Source organism: Hemicordylus capensis, chromosome 2 (assembly GCF_027244095.1).
Source record: "Hemicordylus capensis ecotype Gifberg chromosome 2, rHemCap1.1.pri, whole genome shotgun sequence".
Taxonomy (NCBI): domain Eukaryota; kingdom Metazoa; phylum Chordata; class Lepidosauria; order Squamata; family Cordylidae; genus Hemicordylus; species Hemicordylus capensis.
Genome location: NC_069658.1, coordinates 243,911,926 through 243,930,205, shown reverse-complemented (window position 1 = coordinate 243,930,205; position 18,280 = coordinate 243,911,926). Strand labels below are relative to the sequence as shown.

Below are 18,280 nucleotides of genomic sequence, written 5' to 3'. Positions count from 1 at the left end.
GGCCTGCCCCGCCCCTGCCATGTCCTGTGAGGGGCTGTGCCACTAGCCCGTCTTGGGTGGCCAATTGTGCAACATAGAGGGTGGCTGCGGGAAGCCCGAGGCCTGCCAGCCAATCTACCTGCGTGCACAGCTGAGCACGGGGGGGGAGGGGGGGCTGAGCAGGCCTGCCTGCAGCAATGGCTAAAGCAGTGGGTCTGGGCCAGGCCGGGAGCAGGAGAGCTGCCCAAGTCACTTCCCTGTGTAGTGTGACTCATAAACACACCAGTGCACATGCGAAGGGAAGCAACTTGCACCTCAACCCACCCACCCCCATCCTCGCTGTACTAATTTTACCAGAGCTACTCTCTGCATCAGATCCTGAGCCCGGTGATCTTGCAGCAGTTCCTGAGCTGCAATGTTGAAGTGGGCAAGAGAATAGGGAGTGGAGACTAGTTTCCAGGCCCTGGCTGAAGGTTTTCCCTTGAGTCAAGTGGAGCACAAAGAAGCTGGAAGAGCAGCAGTTGAGACAGCCTCTCGTCTTTGCCTCCTTTATGCTGCTTCTGTCATCTAAAGCTCTGTCTGCTTAAAGAAAAAGAAGCAGGAAGAGCCTCTCCTGTGCCATTTTCCATCATAATCTAAAACTGTATCTGCATAAAGAGCCAGCGTGGTGTAGTGGTTAGAGTGCTGGATGAGGACCAGGGAGACGAGAGTTCAAATCCCCCATTCAGCCACGAGACTTGCTGGGTGACTCTGGGCCAGTCACTAGAGACTCAGCCTCACAGGGTTGTTGTGAGGAGAAACCTAAGTATGTAGTACTTGGCTCTGGGCTCCTTGGAGGAAAAGCGGGATATAAAACGTAAATAATAATCATAATAATAATCAAGCTACTTTTAAGCCTTTGTCTCACAGCAAGCGCAGTGAGGGGAAGAAAAATGCTGAATCATCCCCTCTGCACTTCCCTAGAAAAGCTGTTCCCTAAGCTTTCCTTTATCTCTGGTAGTTTCAAAAACGGCTGCCACCACCACCTCCTTTGTCTCAGAGTTTGTACCTCCTTGGGTTTGGGGTGGAAACTCTTCTTTTGCTATGAGAAGAATACTCATAAATCCTCCACCAGCAAGCCTACACATGGTGAGAAATCTGGTAGCTGATGACCCAGCCTGAGGAGTGTTTGCACCAGAGAGGGGGGAAACCCTTTTAGCCCCCCTCCATTTCTCCGGAGCCAAAAGATTCACTCAGAGAGACTTGTAAAATGCAAAGAACAAAAAGAATGAAAAAGCTTTATTCAGTTGCTACAGAGTGCTTCCATCTGAGGCTCCCTCAGCTTTTAGAAACAAGTAAAAATACTCAGTGGTTACAATACTTCAAAAAGCACCCTAATTGCAAGGAACAGGGATGTAGGAAGATACAAAAGCACCTTTAAAAAGCTTACAGAGTCTTTTACAACGCCCTGGCTGGATGGGCGAAGGCTAGTGTTTCTTAGTTTAGTTATGTTACCAGTAAACCATCCTAGAACAGTTTCAGGGATCTACAAGTCACACAAAAGAAAAAAGTCTAGCACAAAATCTGACTAAACAAACTTTCCCCTAGACTACCTCTCTGAAGCCAAAAGCCCAGGCTTCCCTTTTCTTGAACTCACCAAACCCTGGTAGAGAATCAAGACCCTGCAGTTCTATCATCCAAGAGCTGCAGTCATCCTCCTTCTGCAGCCATACTCCATGGCCACACGTTCTCTCTGCATCCCCAGCCAACTTCTTCAAACAAGGGGACCATCTATTCCTCCTCATGGCTCTCTAAGACCCACCCACCTGATGTGATGATTGGCTGAGCCCTGAAGCTCACCAGTCTGTCAGTCAGGACAGGGTTCACTTCCAGCTAACTCTTTAGGGGAGCGATGGCTGATCACTACACAGACCCTGGCTGAAGGTTTTCCCCTACTTCAGCCAGAGCACAAGAAGCAGGAAGAGCAGCAGCAGCTGAGAGAGCCTCTTGTCCTTGCCTCCCCCCTGTGCCATTTTCCACCACCATCTAAAGCTGTATCTGCATTAAAAGCTAGTTTTAATCCATTTCAATCCCCCTCATCCTTCATGTGCAAATGGGTGTTTGAGAATAAAGGCTCTAAAAATCCTTGCAGGAGCCCTAATTCCACCCTTGCAGGAGCCCTAATTCCACCCTGCACTTTGTAATGGAATGTTGTCAATTGCAGATCAGTTGTTGCAAACAAGACAGCTAAAGGTAGCAGCATCTAACCTCTACTATTCAAACCCTTTCCAAGAAGAATTAGAGTAGAGATTAGTTTCTTGTGATACAGCATTGCAAGCCACCCTTCACATTTCATCATAAGAATATAACAAACAGCCCTGCTGGATCAGGCTCAAGGACTTCCTAGTAGTCCAGCATCCCGTTTCACACAGCGGCCCACCACCAGATGCCTCTGAGGAGCCCACAGGCACACAGGGGTGTGCAGAACTGGTTCTAATCAAACCCAATCAGCCCAGTTTGACCAGTTCGAGCTTGGTGACGCAAATGGCCTTTGTGCATGCACGGAGGCTGGAAACCGAACCCTCGCCTGCCTGGGCTGCTGGTGGGGGGCACTTGTGGGGCCCGGGTGGGCCACAGCCACCACGCTGCTCCAGTAAGGTGCCCTCTCATCCACCCCACCCCCTGCTTGCTCCTTCAATCTCTTAGGAATCACCTCTACAAGTATAGCCACCCAAATTGGATCAAATCGCCCAACCCAGTTCGACGGCACAAACCGAACCACTGCCTTCACAGGTAAACTCCACATTTACAGGTAACATTAAGTAAGGCAGTCTACTCACAATTAGGGATAACACTCACTAGTAAAGCCCTACCTTCCCTCACAAGTAGGCCACAGAAGTAAACCTTGCAGCCTTTCAAGGCTTACCTAGTCACAAAGAACTTCAGGCCTCTTCACGAGTAAATTTGGGGGCCTCCATCTCCTACATAGCACTTGTGTAAACAACTGTGCCTTGTAGAGATTTTATTTTTTAAAAAACCTACCAGATATTGCTGTAGGAAGTTATCGTGGCTGGACTGGGGACCTCTTGAATTTCTGGCTAGACACTTACTGTACAGCTGGCAGTTTGGGGAAAGACTGCGCTCTGCAAAGTTGCATCAGGTAAAAATATTTCAGAGGAATCTCTAGCAAGGAATTAGGGAAACTGTACTTTTTGAATTTATGCCTGGATGCATCCCTCCCCAGCCAGTCTCAAGCTGGAAGACCAAAGCCAAGCTTGGGTGCATGAAGCCTCTTTTCTAAAGCAGTGAAATATACAAGCCTGTACAAAGTCTTTACAGCTTAAATGGTGCAGAGGTTAAGATGGGCACCTTGACTTGCAATTGTCATGCACCCCTGCCACGGGCAGCTCCAGAACCTACTACTGCCATCCAAAAAATTTCTTGTAGCATGCCAGCCCTGCTGCCTGTCACTCCTCCTCCCTCGGTGGTATCCCCTCCCCTCCCTGTTCTAGCCTCTCCAACTTCCCACCCACAGCGTTTGAACAGATAAAGAGTGGGAAGAGAGGAGAAGGAGTGGTCTTTACTGTGGTCCTCTGGTCTAGAAAATGTGGTCTTTACATCACCAGGGCGGGGGGGGGGCTGACTTTTCATTTCCACTTGAGGGGGCAGCGCTACTGGCAACCCTCCTGGTTAATGTGAACCTGCCTCCTTCCTTCTCCCTCCACCCCAGCATACTGCAAATAGTGGCTCCCAGCCCTAGTCCCACCTCTGCTTCCAGAAATGGGTCCCAGGCAGTGCTCACTGCAGTCAGCAGTGTGCAAGCTATGGGGCCATTTGCCAGGATTTGCGCCTCCCAACTCTGGCTTCAAAACTTCCAAGCGGCAAAATCAACATTCAGAGCCCTGTGTTGATTTTACTTTGTTCTTATGGGGAGTTCAAAGGCTAGTAACTCAGGAAATACTGGACCACGAACCCCCGCCCCCCCCCCCCAAAAAAAACACACCACAGATTTCTGCTGCAGCATATAGCTGAAGCTTTGAAAGCATTTTTAAAGAACAAACTGAAAATAAATTAGATGTGTTCTCTGTTGGCAAATGGGAGACTTAACTTCTCAGGAGTGATATTTGAACTGAGCCACTTTTCAATGTATCTGCACCAAACTGATGGATTTCGATCAATTTCAACTCCCCTTCTTGCTACAGGCAGTGACAAAGCGAAAACAGCCATCAAACTGAAGATCCTGGACATGCAACGACAGGTGGACCTAAGTATGGGGCCTGGCTACCTGGCCTCAGACAGTTCTAGGTTCACGGTATCCCCCCCGACATATTTGACTCAGCTGAAAATTCCAAGCCACAGAAGGGCGTTCACCCTTGCCTGCTGTCACGCTCTTCCATCCACTGTGCTGAAAGGCAAATATAGGAAGATCCCATTAACAGAAAGGCTTTGCTCCAGGGATGTGCATGGATCCGAACCTGACTCAAACTTGACCGGCCCAGTTCGGTTCTGCACCCCTTAGAACCCACCACCTCAGTTCAGTTGGGGTATGCGAATACATTTTCTAAAAAATTTTTTAAAAAATTATTTTTTAAAAAAAAGTTCACTGCACATGCACAAATGGCCTCTGTGAGGCTCTGGGCCATGCCAGGCCTCGGAGAAGCCATTTGCACATGCACGGCGGCTTCCAAAATGGCCACTGCGCCAATATATGGAGCGGATTATTACCAAGGCCAGCGGGGGAGGGGGAACCTCCGCAGACCCCCCCAACGAGCTCCCCCGAAGGATAGAAAGGTTAAAAACAATATTTTGAATTTTAAAAAAAAATGCGACCCCCCCCCCCAACTGTCATGGGGGGGTTCGGTTTGACCCCGAACGGTCGAACCAAACCGGTTTGACCTCGAATGGGTTCAGGGTCGAACCTGTTTGCACATCCCTACTTTGCTCCTGTGCCTCTGAGGAGGTAGAAACCACTGAACACGTTCTCTTTTCCTGCCCATTTTATAAAGTTGGCCAGGAGAAGCTTATCTTTCCTCTACTTCTCACCTACCCTGGCCGCCCCAGTCCAGCCTACACTAAGATGCTGCTCTCAGATGAAAAGTGAATCTTCACATATAATGTTGCTAGGTTCTGTGCGGCAGCGTGCAAGATCCATCGGACTATGACAGCTAGCCAAGAATCCATGATTTTAACTACTGGATATCCTAATAAGTCTCTTTATATACGTCTGTTTTCTTAGATGCATTTAACTCATAGATAGTTAACTTTAAACATTTTACTACTCATCCTACTAGAGTTGTATTTTAATGGACCAATTTTTACATATTGCTTATATTAGTTATCTTATCAGTTTATTACTTATCAGTTCTTATTTTTTAGCTATCTCTTTTACCCTTTATTATATTTTAAAGCCTATTTGCCTATTTTATACTTTTTAGCCATTTTTACTCATTGATAGTTGTATGCATCTATGTAGAAATTTTCAATATGGCTCTATTAGCTAAATAAATAAATAAATACTCAACTGTATTATTACCTATGCTGGTCTCTGACTGTAATGAAGCTGATTGATTGATCAACTTCAATGGATCTCTATCAACTTTGGCCAATACAAAAGCTGCATCCATTCCTTGAAAATGATCTCAAAACCTGTGGTGCACTTACTAGTAACCTCAAGGCTTGACTACTGCAATGTACTCCACATGGGGCTGCCTTTGTATACAGTTCAGAAAGTTCAGTTAATTCAAAATGCAGCAGTCAGATTGGTCAGGGTTTCACAGAGGAACCTTATTACGTGCATTTCAAAACAGCAGCACTGACTGCCAATACGTTTCTGGGCAAAATACAAAGTGCTCCTAATTACCTTCAAAGCCCTACACGGCGTAGGGTAGAGTTACCTGGGAAAGTGCCTTCTTCGGCATGATCCCCACCGCACATTAAGGTCATTGATAGAGGCCCCTCTCTAGCTGCCACCAGCTCACCTGGTGGCATCTCAGGATCAATAGCTGCTCCTGGGGTGTAAAATGCACCTCCTGGTTGTAGCCGAGGTTTAAGAATCTTGCCAGCCATGCAGAGCCAAAAAAAAAAACCCCACATCTTTTTAGCTTGGCCTTTATGGTTTCTAAAATGATTTTATTTTGCTGCTTTAATGGGCTATTGATTGTGTTTTTATCTGTTTTATTTATGTGAACCCACCAAGAGCCACCTGGGTGGGATGGTAGTATAAAAATGTAATAAATTGGGAGGGGCGTTGTCTTGTGTCACCTAGTGGATGTATGCTTGACAGATGGTTTTGATTTTAGGACAAATAGAACATTCAGATCTTATTGTGTTAGAAGGTAGAAACCTCTCTCCATCTTCACTATACCAACACTACTGTGCCACTATATTCAGGGAGCTAGAGCTTCCATCCCTTTCCTCGTGATCCCTAGTGTGGAATTCCACTTTTTCACAGGTGCTGCACACTGGGTGGACATTTTCACTGACCTATCCATCACAACCCCAAGGTCTTTTTCTTCAAGTTGGGGTGGACCACCCAGCCTACCACCTGTTTTGGGAATGCAGACGTCTTTCTACCTCTCCCGGAGGATCAGAGTGCTTTTCGTCTGAGTGACCGGAGGATTCTTCTGTGCCATTCCTCTACACATTGCCCAAATGCTAGTTTAAACTCAAGCCCCAAAGGCTGAAACATTTCCTGGACCAGAGGACCAGACAGTGCCTGTGGAGAGTACTGTCATTTAGAGAAAAAAATTGGGGCCAAAACAAGCACTAACACGGGAGTACGACCCAACCACCTTGTAATGAAGAGAGGGGAACTAGCTTTCAGGAGTCCAAGACTATTTTAAAAGAAAAGGGACTAGATGTGTGATCTGTTATGGGAGGAGGCCTGAAAAACCATCATCAAAATGAAATTTTACAGAATGCATGATCAATGGATAATGTTAATGCGCTGCGCCATTGTAAAATAGAAAGCAGCTGGATGGTGCTTCACCAGCGAGATGGAGATAGAGACGAAAACATTCCCATTCACAGGAAAGAGCCCTCTCTTGTCAAATACAACCAACAAAAGCTCATGCCAAAATCAAAAGGTGTATAATTTTTTTTAAAATAAAACTTTTAAGCTGTGAGCAGATTAAAAATAGCTCTTTTCTAAAGTGAATTCCATTACAATCTTCATCACTGGAAAGGGTTATCTGGTGAGGAGTAAGGGAGTGCCTCTCACCAAAGCTCTTTCCACATGCCAAGGATAGATATGGCTGCTCCCCACATAACTGAGAACTCTTCTATGAAGTGAGGCTTGTAATGTACTTTTGAAACTCCTCTCTCTCTCTCTCTCGCTCTCTCTGCTGTTTTTGTCAGAGCAGAATAATGTGGCTCTTTTCCTGGGATTCATTTACATCAGTCATCAGAGTGGACTATTTGATAAATGACTTCCTGTGACAGAAGCTCTTTTCACACTATAAGCTGTTACATGGTTTTTCTCTAGTGTGAATCTTGTGATGCGAAGTGAGGTGTGAGCTCCGACGGAAGCACTTTCCACACTCCAAACATTTATATGGCTTCTCTCCTGTGTGCGTTCTTTGATGTTTAGTAAGACTTCCCTTAACCCTGAAGCTCCTTCCACACTCCAAGCATTTATATGGTCTCTCCCCAGTGTGAATCCTTTGATGTAAAGTGAGGCATGAGCTCCTACGGAAGCTCTTTCCACACTCCAAGCAGTGGTATGGCTTCTCTCCTGTGTGAGTTCTTTGATGATCAGTAAGACTTCCCTTGTCGCTGAAGCTCCTTCCACACTCCAAGCATGTATAGGGCTTCTCCCCTGTGTGGGTTCTTTGATGTTTAGTAAGAATTCCCTTGACCCTGAAGCTCTTTCCACACTCCAAGCATTTATATGGTTTCTCCCCAGTGTGAATCCTTTGATGTGTATTGAGGTGTGAACTCACACTGAAGCTCTTTCCACACTCCAAGCATGTATAGGGCTTCTCCCCGGTATGTGTTCTTTGATGTGTAGTAAGAGATCCTTTATCGCTGAAGCTCTTTCCACACTCCAAGCATTTATATGGTTTCTCCCCAGTGTAAGCCCTTTGATGTACAGTAAGGAGTGCTCTTTGGCTGAAGCATTTCCCACACTCTATGCATTTATATGGTTTCTCCCCACTGTGGGTTCTTTGATGTACAGTAAGTGTTCCAAGCTTGCTGAAGCTCCTTCCACACTCTGAGCAATCGTAAGGCTTCTCTCCAGTGTGGGTTCTTTGATGTATAATGAGTTGTGAACTCACACTGAAGCTCTTGCCACACTCCATGCATTTATATGGTTTCTCCCCAGTATGGGTTCTTTGATGTACAGTAAGTGTTCCACGCTGAGTAAAGCTCTTTCCACACTCCAAGCACTTGTAAGGCTTCTCCCCACTGTGGGTTCTATGATGTATAATGAGGTGTGAACTCATACTGAAGCTTTTTTCACACTCCAAGCATTTTAATGGTTTCTCCCCAGTTTGGATAATAGGATTTATATTTGGAGTTCCACTGTCACAGAAGCTGTTCCCACAATCCCACAATTTATATGTTTTTCCCTCTATATGCATTTTCCACCTAGGTTGAAGGCTTGATTCACAACTGAAGCTTTTCTTATACACAGAGCACAGACTCCTCTCTGCTATTTCCTCCTTTTCCCCCTCCATTGTGATTTCGTGGAGGTCACCATGCAGAGAAGCAGAAGGTCCATTCCTCCTCTTCTCTTTCCCTTCAGTTTTCATTATTTTTTGTTCTCTATTTTTATATCTGGCACCTCCCAACAATTCTTCGTGGGCTTCTCCCTCCTCCTCCCTTTTGCACCTGACACCTGCTGGAATGAAGAAAGAAAACTGTTCAGAGCCTGGAAAAAAGAAGGAGCCTCAGATCAATGAATAACCCTCAGTTATGTGCTCTTAATGGAACAAAAATGTTAATTTTGCATGTATTACTGAGTCAGAGATGGATGTGGCAGGCCCTGGCTGTGTCCATCTGGGTTTTCATGCCTGAAGAAGCACAGGCTCAAGGGGTGGGTCACAGTCAGGATTTCATCTCACTCACCGGATGCCTCAATGGGCAGCACCCCCACATCCAGTATGGGCACCCAGTGATGGCACAGAATGCAAACCCTGGTGCCTAACACTCTCCCTCCCTAGGCTGACAAGAGGGCCTCAGGCTGTTGTTGACATCCCCCAGGCTGGTTATCCTAGGAAATTACATCATTCACTTCAAGACCTCTTTGTCCTCTTTGGGTTCCTTGACTTCCATGAGTAGCCCCCAAAGTTATACCTGATGATACACCAATGGCAGGGGAAGCTCTAGATTAGACATTCTGCTCAAGTATGGACGTTTGTCTGTGTGATGAAGGTTGGGGAAAACCACAGAATGGGTTCACAGCCTTGGTTGTTACTTCAGGCTCCACACAGGGAGTTCCCTAGGAAAGTGGACTTCTCACAAGGCTTAGCTTGCCACCTGCTGCTCAAGTGACAGCCCAGTCATAGAGCTCAAAGCGGGGGGACCCTGTAGGGATGTGTAAGGTCCAGTGGGTGGATGGTTCGGCAGGTGTGTGTGTGTGTGTGTGTGTGTGTGTGACTTTTAGAGTAGGGAATGTGCTCTTACTCCCTCCCCCGCTGGTACTCTGCCCAAAATCGCTGCGCGTGGCGGCAGCATACCTGCTTGCCACCCTGATCAGCATCAGACTGGAAATGGCCAGTGCATGTGCATGACTTCCAGTCCGACACTGACCAGGGCAGCAAGAAGGTACAATGCCACCCTGTGCAGCGATTCTGGGCAAAGCACCGGCAGGGGAAACACATCGGCTGGGTGGGGTGGTAACAGCACCATCTCGCTCCTTTAGAAGGTAACAACCCCCCCCCCCCCGAACCATCATTACCGGTTCGTGCACATCCCTACAACCCTCTCCTAGGACCAGTGTCTGTGCAAATTGTAGATCTCCTTCTCTCTTAACACACTCAAAAAGGCTGAGATTCTCGCCCCCCACCAGACTGCCAGACTCCTAACCGGTTCCGTGCACATCCCTACTGCTCAAGTGACAGCCCAGTTATATAGCTCAGAGGGGGAAACTTCTCCTAGGACCAGTGTCTGCACTCAAGGTAGATCTCCCTCTCTCTTTACACATTCAAGAAGGCTGAGATGCCCCCACCAACTGCCAGACTCCTTTGGGTAGGGGCTGCAGCTCAATTGCAGACAACCTGCTTTCCATGCAAATGGGCTCCGTTTCAGCCTCTGGTAGCAACTCCAAGTAGGCCTGGGGAAATGACTGTCTGAAACCTGGGAGAGCTGCTGCCAGGTAGAGAACACTGAACTACACGGACCCTGTAAAAGGTTGAACCATATGTTCATGATCTTTCAGAAAGAGCCTCCTCAATAATCAGTTTTATTTCTTATTATTTCATGCCCTTCCTGCATTATGCACCTCCCTTTTTATGTCCACAGCAACCCTATGCGGAGGGGTCAGCTTAATGATCCAAAGCCAACCAATGAGCTTCATCGCTGAGGCGGTAGCCAAGAGGACCACCTTCCAGGTTCTAGTTTGACACTCACCACTGTACTGCACTGCCTCTCTGACAAGTACAAGGATCAGATCCACAACTTTTTAACCACGTTTTCATCAACTGAGCAAGCCAGCTCGATTTTTCTCACCTTTATTAAATTCGTTATAGAAGTTGTTTAATAAATAAATATAATAATAATCCTGCAAAGCTTTTTGAGCACTTTAAAAGACAATGGTGTCATTAACCAAAAGGAAAAACAAGATCTCTTACCCAGAGAAGCAACATTCCAAAAATTCTCCTCCATGACTTCCTTGTGCAGGGCCTTTTGGTCCGCATCCAGCAGAGCCCACTCCTCCTCACTGAAATGCACAGCCACCTCCTCAAAGGTCACCAGAGCCTGAATCAAGAAGAAAATATGAATCAAGAAGATAAGGGGTCTTTCCCTTCTAAGCACCATCTAAAAGGGTTGTGAAGGTGAGGTAGTGTGACATGCGAGAATGGGTGATATTTGAATGATATTTAAGATATCATTCAAAGCAGTTTAGAAAGCAACAGAAATTGGGAGGAAACAGCCCCCTATCCCAAAGCGGCTCCAGTTCTTTCAAAAAAGACACAGGCTATCAACAGCCAGTGGAAAAGATACAAGGCTGGCATGAAGACTCAACTCTTGCTCTCCCTCTGCTAAATAGCTGAGTGCCAGGAGTTTATTATAAATAATAATAATAATAATAATAATAATAATAATAATAATAATAATAATAATTCGATTTCTATACCGCCCTTCCAAAAATGGCTCAGGGCGGTTTACAAAGAGAAATAACAAATAAGATGGCTCCCTGTCCCCAAAGGGCTCACATTCTAAAAAGAAACATAAGACAGACACCAGCAACAGTCACTGGAAGTATTGTGCTGGGGGTGGATAGGGCCAGATACTCTCCCACTGCTAAATAAAGAGAATCACCACGGTTCCTCCTTGCCAAGTTATTAAGAATCATGGCCTTCACAGGCTTCCTGGCAAGCAGCTTTGTCCAAAGCCAAAGGAAAGAGATTCTTTCAGGCCCAGGAAGACTGGAGGGGGGGGGGAGGGAGAGAGAGAGAGAGAGAGGGAGAGAGAGAGAGCACGCGCCCATTTGTCAGGCATCCTCCATCCCCAATGATCCCTCCCCTACCTGATCCAGTCGTACTGAAGTTTCTTCCACTCCACTAGAAAGAAGGGATGGCTGAGAATGCATTGCCAACATAATTCCAGGACCTGCAAAGGATAGAAAGTGATAAGAATAGTTGGGTAAATGAGATTTACAGAGAATCAAGACCAAGGGGAGAATAAAGGCAGGGCAAAGGTCCTTCAGTCACTCTCCAACAACATTCCTCTTAACATTGGCTCTGACCAGCATCTAATGCAGCCTCCTCTGCCTGAGGAAAATGAGTGGCTGCTTCCATTGCTGCCTGAACTTGAAGTAGCACAGAAGATCCCAGACAGAAATAATTTGAAATTATTTTTTCAAAGCAGAGACAAATGCCCCCCTGGTTTTCCCCTTGCAGGAAAGAAAGGCAAAACTGACACCACAGGGTTGCTTCCTTCACCTGAGGCGCCCAGACCAAGTCCCTCAATCTGGGGTGTGTGTGTGTGTGTGTGTGTGTGTGTGTGATGCAGTGAAGCCGTTTCCCCTGACCTCTGCCCCAAGTAATTCCTTCCCACTCTGAGACTTCCCCGGAGCACAGCAATGCAGAAAACTAAGATCCAGATGGGAAAGAAAAGCTGCCTAGGCCTGCTCCCTGGGGGCGGTTGACTTGGGAGTAAGGAGGGCTCACTTTCCTTTCTCACCATCCCGGCAGAAGCTGCCTTCTCCCTCCATTCATTCCCCCCACTCTCTTCTGTCTCCCCGGGGGAGGAATCTTCCCTCCCTCCCTTACACTTTCCCCGCTGGGGATGGCATTTCTCATCTAGTGCAGCCTCAGGGACTGCCTTTAGGACTCTGATCCCACTCGTGGGTTTCGGGGAACAAAAGCCCAGGCCACTTTAGGAAACTGCCATATACTGAGTCAGACCATTGGTCTATCTAGCTCAGTATTGTCCACACTGACTGGCAGTGGCTTCTCCAAGGTTGCAGGCAGGAATCTCTCTCAGCCCTATCTTGGAGAAGCCAGGGAGGGAACTTGATACCTTCTGCTCTTCCCAGAGTGGCTTCATCCCCTGAGGGGAATATCTTGCAGTCCCATTCATATGCAATCAGGGCAGACCCTGCTTAGCTATGGGGACAAGTCATGCTTGCTACCACAAGACCAGCTCTCCTCCCCTTCTGGGTGAGAGAACAGTTAACCTACCATCCAACCAATCCAGAATTCCCAAGTGGAACAAAGAAATGGAAAGAGAGGAAATAGCAGGAAGACAAGAGTCAGAAGCAGCTGCAGAAGAGCAGAAAGGCTTTGTGGAGGAAACTGTAGCACCTAAAGAGAGCCAGTGTGGTGTAGTGGTCAGTGTGCTAGACTAGGACCAGGGAGACCTGAGTTCAAATCCCCATTCAGCCATGAAACTAGCTGGGTGACTCTGGGCCTCTCATTTCTCTCTCAGCCTAACCTACTTCACAGGGTTGTTATGAGGAGAAACTTAAGTATGTAGTACACCGCTCTGGGCTCTTTGGAGGAAGAGTGGGATATAAAATATAATAATAATAATAATAATAATAATAAATCACCAAAGCCAGGCCTCTGATTATTGTTGATGGCCCAAGCTCTGTAGCCAATGCTGGCAATAAACCCTTGCCAAGGTAGAAAGTTGGCAACCTAGAAGCCTAAACAACAGCCAGAACTGTAAAAAGCCCTCTTGATTGTGAAATATTTCTGCTAGCACAAAAGGAGTCATCAGCCTGCCTAACAAGAATTTGATTGCTTAGTATTCCCTACCCACCCACACCCTCTCAAGGATGGGGCAGCTGGGATTTCTTCTATAAGACATCCTGAGGAGGACAATAGCATGGCCTCTGGCAATCTCAATAGCCTCTTTCCAAAGAATCCAGCAGTGCTGTTTTACAAATTAAGTCTGGCAGAGGATTAATTTTACAGAGAAAGGATTAACTTTACAGATTAACTTTACAGAGGAAGCAGCAGTAAACTACTCTCCCCATTCATTCATTCATTCCTTTCTTCTCCTTTGTTCATCTGGGAAACGGAATTGTTTCATTTTACCCCTTAGCTGGATGTTCATCAGGACTAGACAGAAGCACAGTGGAGGCATTTGCAAGTGTTTGCACTCAATTTCCCACTCTAGGGCAGAGGGGAAGACACGTTTGCTCTGGAGGTGCATCCTCTGATGGTTCCCAAAACCTGTCTCTCACCTACCAAGTCAGACTCATCTCTCTCACACTTTTACTCCCTCTCTGAAGGGCAAAAGAGGGGACCTTACCCAGAGAGGGCTGCACTGCAAAGTTCCCCTCCATGACTTCGCCGTGCAGGGCTTTTAAGTCCGGATCCAGCAGAGCCCACTCCTCCTCCGTGAAATGCCCACAGCCACCTTCTGAAAGGTCCACAGAGCCTGAAAAAGAAGAAAACAATTTCTCCCTCACAGATCACTTGGTAGGGGACATGGGGTGGGAAGGTGACAGGTAGCCAATTCAGTACCAGCTCCACCTCCAGGAGGACTAAGCGACCACTTAGCTGACGAGCAGGGAGGGGTGCCCACGGCCTGGGTCATGTGCCACCCTCTGCCCCCACCCCACTAAGCCAAAAGCATGGCCCACCATTGGGGCCTCTTGGAGTGGATACCTGCCTTCCCACCTGCCACTGACTGTTAGGATGTGGAAGGGGGAGGAGAATGCAAGCTAATTCAGTAGGCCTGAGGGCACAGACACAGTCCACCAGCCCCCTGGCCACTACCCACATCTGCCTCCCAGCCCAATGTGGTGGCAAAGCTGTCTCTCCACCAAATGAGGGCCAGCGTGGTGTAGTGGTTAGAGTGCTGGACTAGGATTGGGGAGACCCGAGTTCAAATCCCCATTCAGCCATGACACTAGCTGGGTGACTCTGGGCCAGTCACTTCTCTCTCAGCCTAGCCTACTTCACAGGGTTGTTGTGAAAGAGAAAAGTATGTAGGTTTACAAAAGTTAAAACACATATAATAAAAATAAGTTAAAAGTATTTAGCTAAAAATATAAAAAAATCTGATATTAAAATATATAATATACAAACACAGAAAACTATACATGAATAAAAACACACAGAAGCAGCAATAAAACAATCATGTAAAGGCCTGGATAAAAAACCAAGATTTAACCAGCTTTCTAAAAACTGTGACTAGGGATGGGCCCGGACCGGTCCGGAAGCCATTGAAAAGGCCTCCAGACCGGTCCAGATTGGGGGTGGGGGTGGGGTCGCTTTAAGAGCGGCGGGAGGGTTTACTTACCCCTCCCGCCGCTTTCCCAATCTGGTGCCGTAAAGTTCCGAGTAATTGGGGCGGCAGGATACCTCCCTGCCGCCCGTTCCCCGCTGCTCCTCTGCAAACTTCCCAGGAGTCCTTTGTGCACGCGCGCACGTCTTCATGTTTCTGACATGCACGCAAAGGACTCTTGGGAAGTTTGCAGAGGAGCAGCGGGGAAGGGGCGGCAGGGAGGTATCCTGCCGCCCCAATTACTCGGAACTTTACGGCGCCAGATCGGGAAAGCGGCGGGAGGGGTAAGTAAACCCTCCCGCCGCTCTTAAAGCAACCCCCCACCCCAGTGCCGGACCGCAGTGCGGCGGTTCCGTGCACACCCCTAACTGTGACAGAGTTTGAGGAGCGAATGGCCACTGGGAGAGAATTCCAAAGCCTGGGGGCAGCAACAGAGAAGGCCCTGTCCCGAGTGCACGACAACCTAGCCTCCCTCATTGTCAGCACCCGGAGCAGAGCCCCCTCAGATGACCTCGTCAAGCGGGCAGCAACCCTTGGGAGCAGGCAGTCCCTCAGGTATCCCGGGCCCAAACTGTTAAGGGCTTTAAAGGTCAAAACCAGCACCTTGAATTGGAGTCGGAAACGCACTGGTAACCAGTGCAGCTCTTTCAAAATAGGTGTGATGCGATCACAGCGGGCAGCTCCAGATAGAACCCTAGCTGCCACATCTTCAAGGGCAGCCCCACGTAGAACGCATTGCAGTAATCCAGCCGTGACGTGACTAAGGCATGGGTAACTGTGGCCAGATCTGCCTTCTTGAGAAAGGGACGCATCATGATCCTCAACGCACGTTAAGGTCATCTGAGGAAGTCTGTCTCCAATTACCACCGGTTCGTCTGGTGGCGACTCAGAGGTGGGCCTTCTCTGTAGCTGCTCTTGGGCTATGGAATGCACTCCCATCAGAAATCCATAACTTGAGTTCATTATTGTCTTTCAGGAGAGCCCTGTTTGGCCAGGTCTTCCAGGGTTTTTAAATTACTGTAAACTGTTTTAAATGTTTGCCCTGGTTTTCCAGGGTTTTTAACTGTTTGAATGTTTAATTGGTTTTACTCTGTTTTTATAGTTTTGATTTTAAGTAACTGGCTTTAATTGTTTATATTTTGTGGTAAACCACCCCGAGCCATTTTTGGAAGGGCGGTATATAAATCAAATGCATGCATGAATAAATGAATGAATAAAAATAATCCTCAGCCATGGTCACTGTGGCTGGGAATGATGGGGATGGTAGTCCAACAGCATCTGGGGACCCATTGGAGAAGAACCCGTGTTGGAAAATTCCAATTAATTTTTTGCAGGCTACTCATATACTTTAAAGATCAGCTTTATTACAAGAAAAAGGAAAGGGACAGAATGAGAGGAGGCTGGGGATTATGGGAGATGAAGTCCAAAAATATCAGAGGATGCAAATTTGGGGAATCTCCATCGTAACATATGGAATTTGTAAAGTGGGGGGAAGGGGACTCAATGGGAAGAGATGGATTAGACTGGTTAACACGGGGTCTGGAAGAGGAATGGCAATCGTGGACAGATCCAGGTGAACTTTGGCTGGGGCAGGCACTTTGCAGAGACTAGTGGCAATGTGCATAGGCTTCTGTGTTTAGGGGGGCAGATAGAAGCTCAACTCTTCCTTCTTGTTTTGGAAAGATCCTTCAGGTGCAGAAGAATGTATCTGTCTCACTCTGTGTATGCGTGCACACATATGCTGATGAAACATTAAAGTTGATACAATCTTTGTACACCCAAATAAGATGGTCATTGCATGGGAGTCTGGAATAACAGCAAGGAGATTTTATTTAAAGTTAGATCTCATTTTTCCTTCAAGAAGCTCAGAGTGGTGTGCATGGTTATGTTGATCCTCACAACAACCCTGTGAGGCAGGCTCGGCTGAGAGAAGTAGTGGGGATTTTTACTTGGGTCTCCCCAATCCTAGTCTCACATTCTTAGCACTAGACCATACTGGCTCTCTACATTGCAAAATGCACACTATCCACACTCTTTGATATCTGCGGTACACATTTAAATCAAAGTGGGGACAAAGTCAAAGTGTTGTTGTGCCATGGAGCAGCAGCCATTGATACATCAACCCCTCACTTAGCTTATCATCTCCTGGCCCTGAAGGTGGTTCAGACATTTCTCTGGAGTGTAATAGGGTGCTGAGTGAGCACCATTAAGGATCTCTGAAGAGCTCTCTCAGTATTGCAAGCCCGTTCTGCAATATTAGTTTTAAAGTCTTTTTCCTGTGAGTGTTGAATTGCAATGGGAAGCACACTCTGTAGGGTGTTTTTTTTTTAAAAAAAACACCTTAAAAACAAAAGGAGAAGGAGAATGGGCTGTTCCTCCCCATTTACAAATTCTTTGGAAAAGCAAAACAACTTCTCCAGAAAAGCAGGTAATGAGTTATCACCTTTCATATACTGTATACCGAATGTGCAGGGAAGCTGAAGGCGTCGAAACCATACTCAGCCGAGGACACAAAGAACGCGAAGGTTGGCCCTGAGCCAATAGGGTTGGGGCACCCAGCAAAACAAGGGGGTGGGTGGGAAGAGATGCACACCTTGTGTTTAAGGGGGAGGGGTTGGGAACACCCCTTTCCCCCGAGCAAAGATGGACGCTTCCAGCTCACTCCTAGGCCTTCCCCTTGCAGGAAAGAGAGACACATGCCAAAGCTGGAGGAGGACGAACTGCGGGGTGGGGGCTGTTTGGGGGCTCCTTCATGGGAGTCCTCCACAATGCAGGAGCCTTGCCTGCTCTCCGCCCCACATAACCATCCCCTAGCCTTCCACGGAGGACAGGAATGAAGGCATCCGGGGGGGGGGGAGGAAAGCGAGAGGGGGCGAGACGGGAGAAGGAGGGCTCGCCTCTCTTCTCATCGCTGTTGCTCCTCCCAAGCAGCAGCTGCCTTTCCCCTCCATTTTCTCCCTGCTAGGATTCCCTCCTTACCCCAGATCTCTTCCCTCCCCCACCCCCGCTTCAGCTGTTACCGTCCTGGGACGCTCACTCGCTCGCTCACTCACGCGCCCGTGCAACTCCGCAGCCGCCAGAGGAGACCGCCTGAGTCACTCACCCGCCGGGAGGGAGGGAGGGAAGCAAGGCAGCGGGAGAGGAAGAATTCCTCCTCGGCCCCTCCCTTTCCTCCCATTTGCCTCTCTAGGGATGTGGATTCCTTTACTTTAACCCTTAGATGGACGCCCACGAGCGGGGTGGGGGCGACGAGCGCGAGCGTTTTCATGACTTGTGCAGGAGAGGCAATTGCGAGCAGCGTTGGAGAGTGTTGTTTGCCCTCCATTTTGCGCTGCAAAGATGCAGAATAGGGAGGAGGCTCCTGCTCCGAGGAGGTGCGACCTCCGGCTCCGCTATCTCCCCAACCGGGGCGTAG

The 18,280-nt window shown here is 47.8% G+C and overlaps 1 protein-coding gene across 1 annotated transcript; it reads right to left on the bottom strand.

Annotated features, from left to right (window-relative positions):
• Nucleotides 1-1,242: 1,242 nt before the first annotated feature.
• Nucleotides 1,243-17,415, bottom strand: LOC128347504 (zinc finger protein 883-like). Its single transcript, XM_053302369.1, has 5 exons — nt 17,309-17,415; nt 13,885-14,013; nt 11,651-11,733; nt 10,752-10,878; nt 1,243-8,800 (listed from the first exon to the last, which is right to left on the bottom strand). The coding sequence occupies exons 1-5, from the start codon at nt 17,313-17,315 to the stop codon at nt 7,413-7,415; spliced, it is 1,734 nt and encodes a 577-aa protein (XP_053158344.1). The 5' UTR covers nt 17,316-17,415; the 3' UTR covers nt 1,243-7,412.
• Between the last annotated feature and the right edge of the window lie 865 nt (nt 17,416-18,280).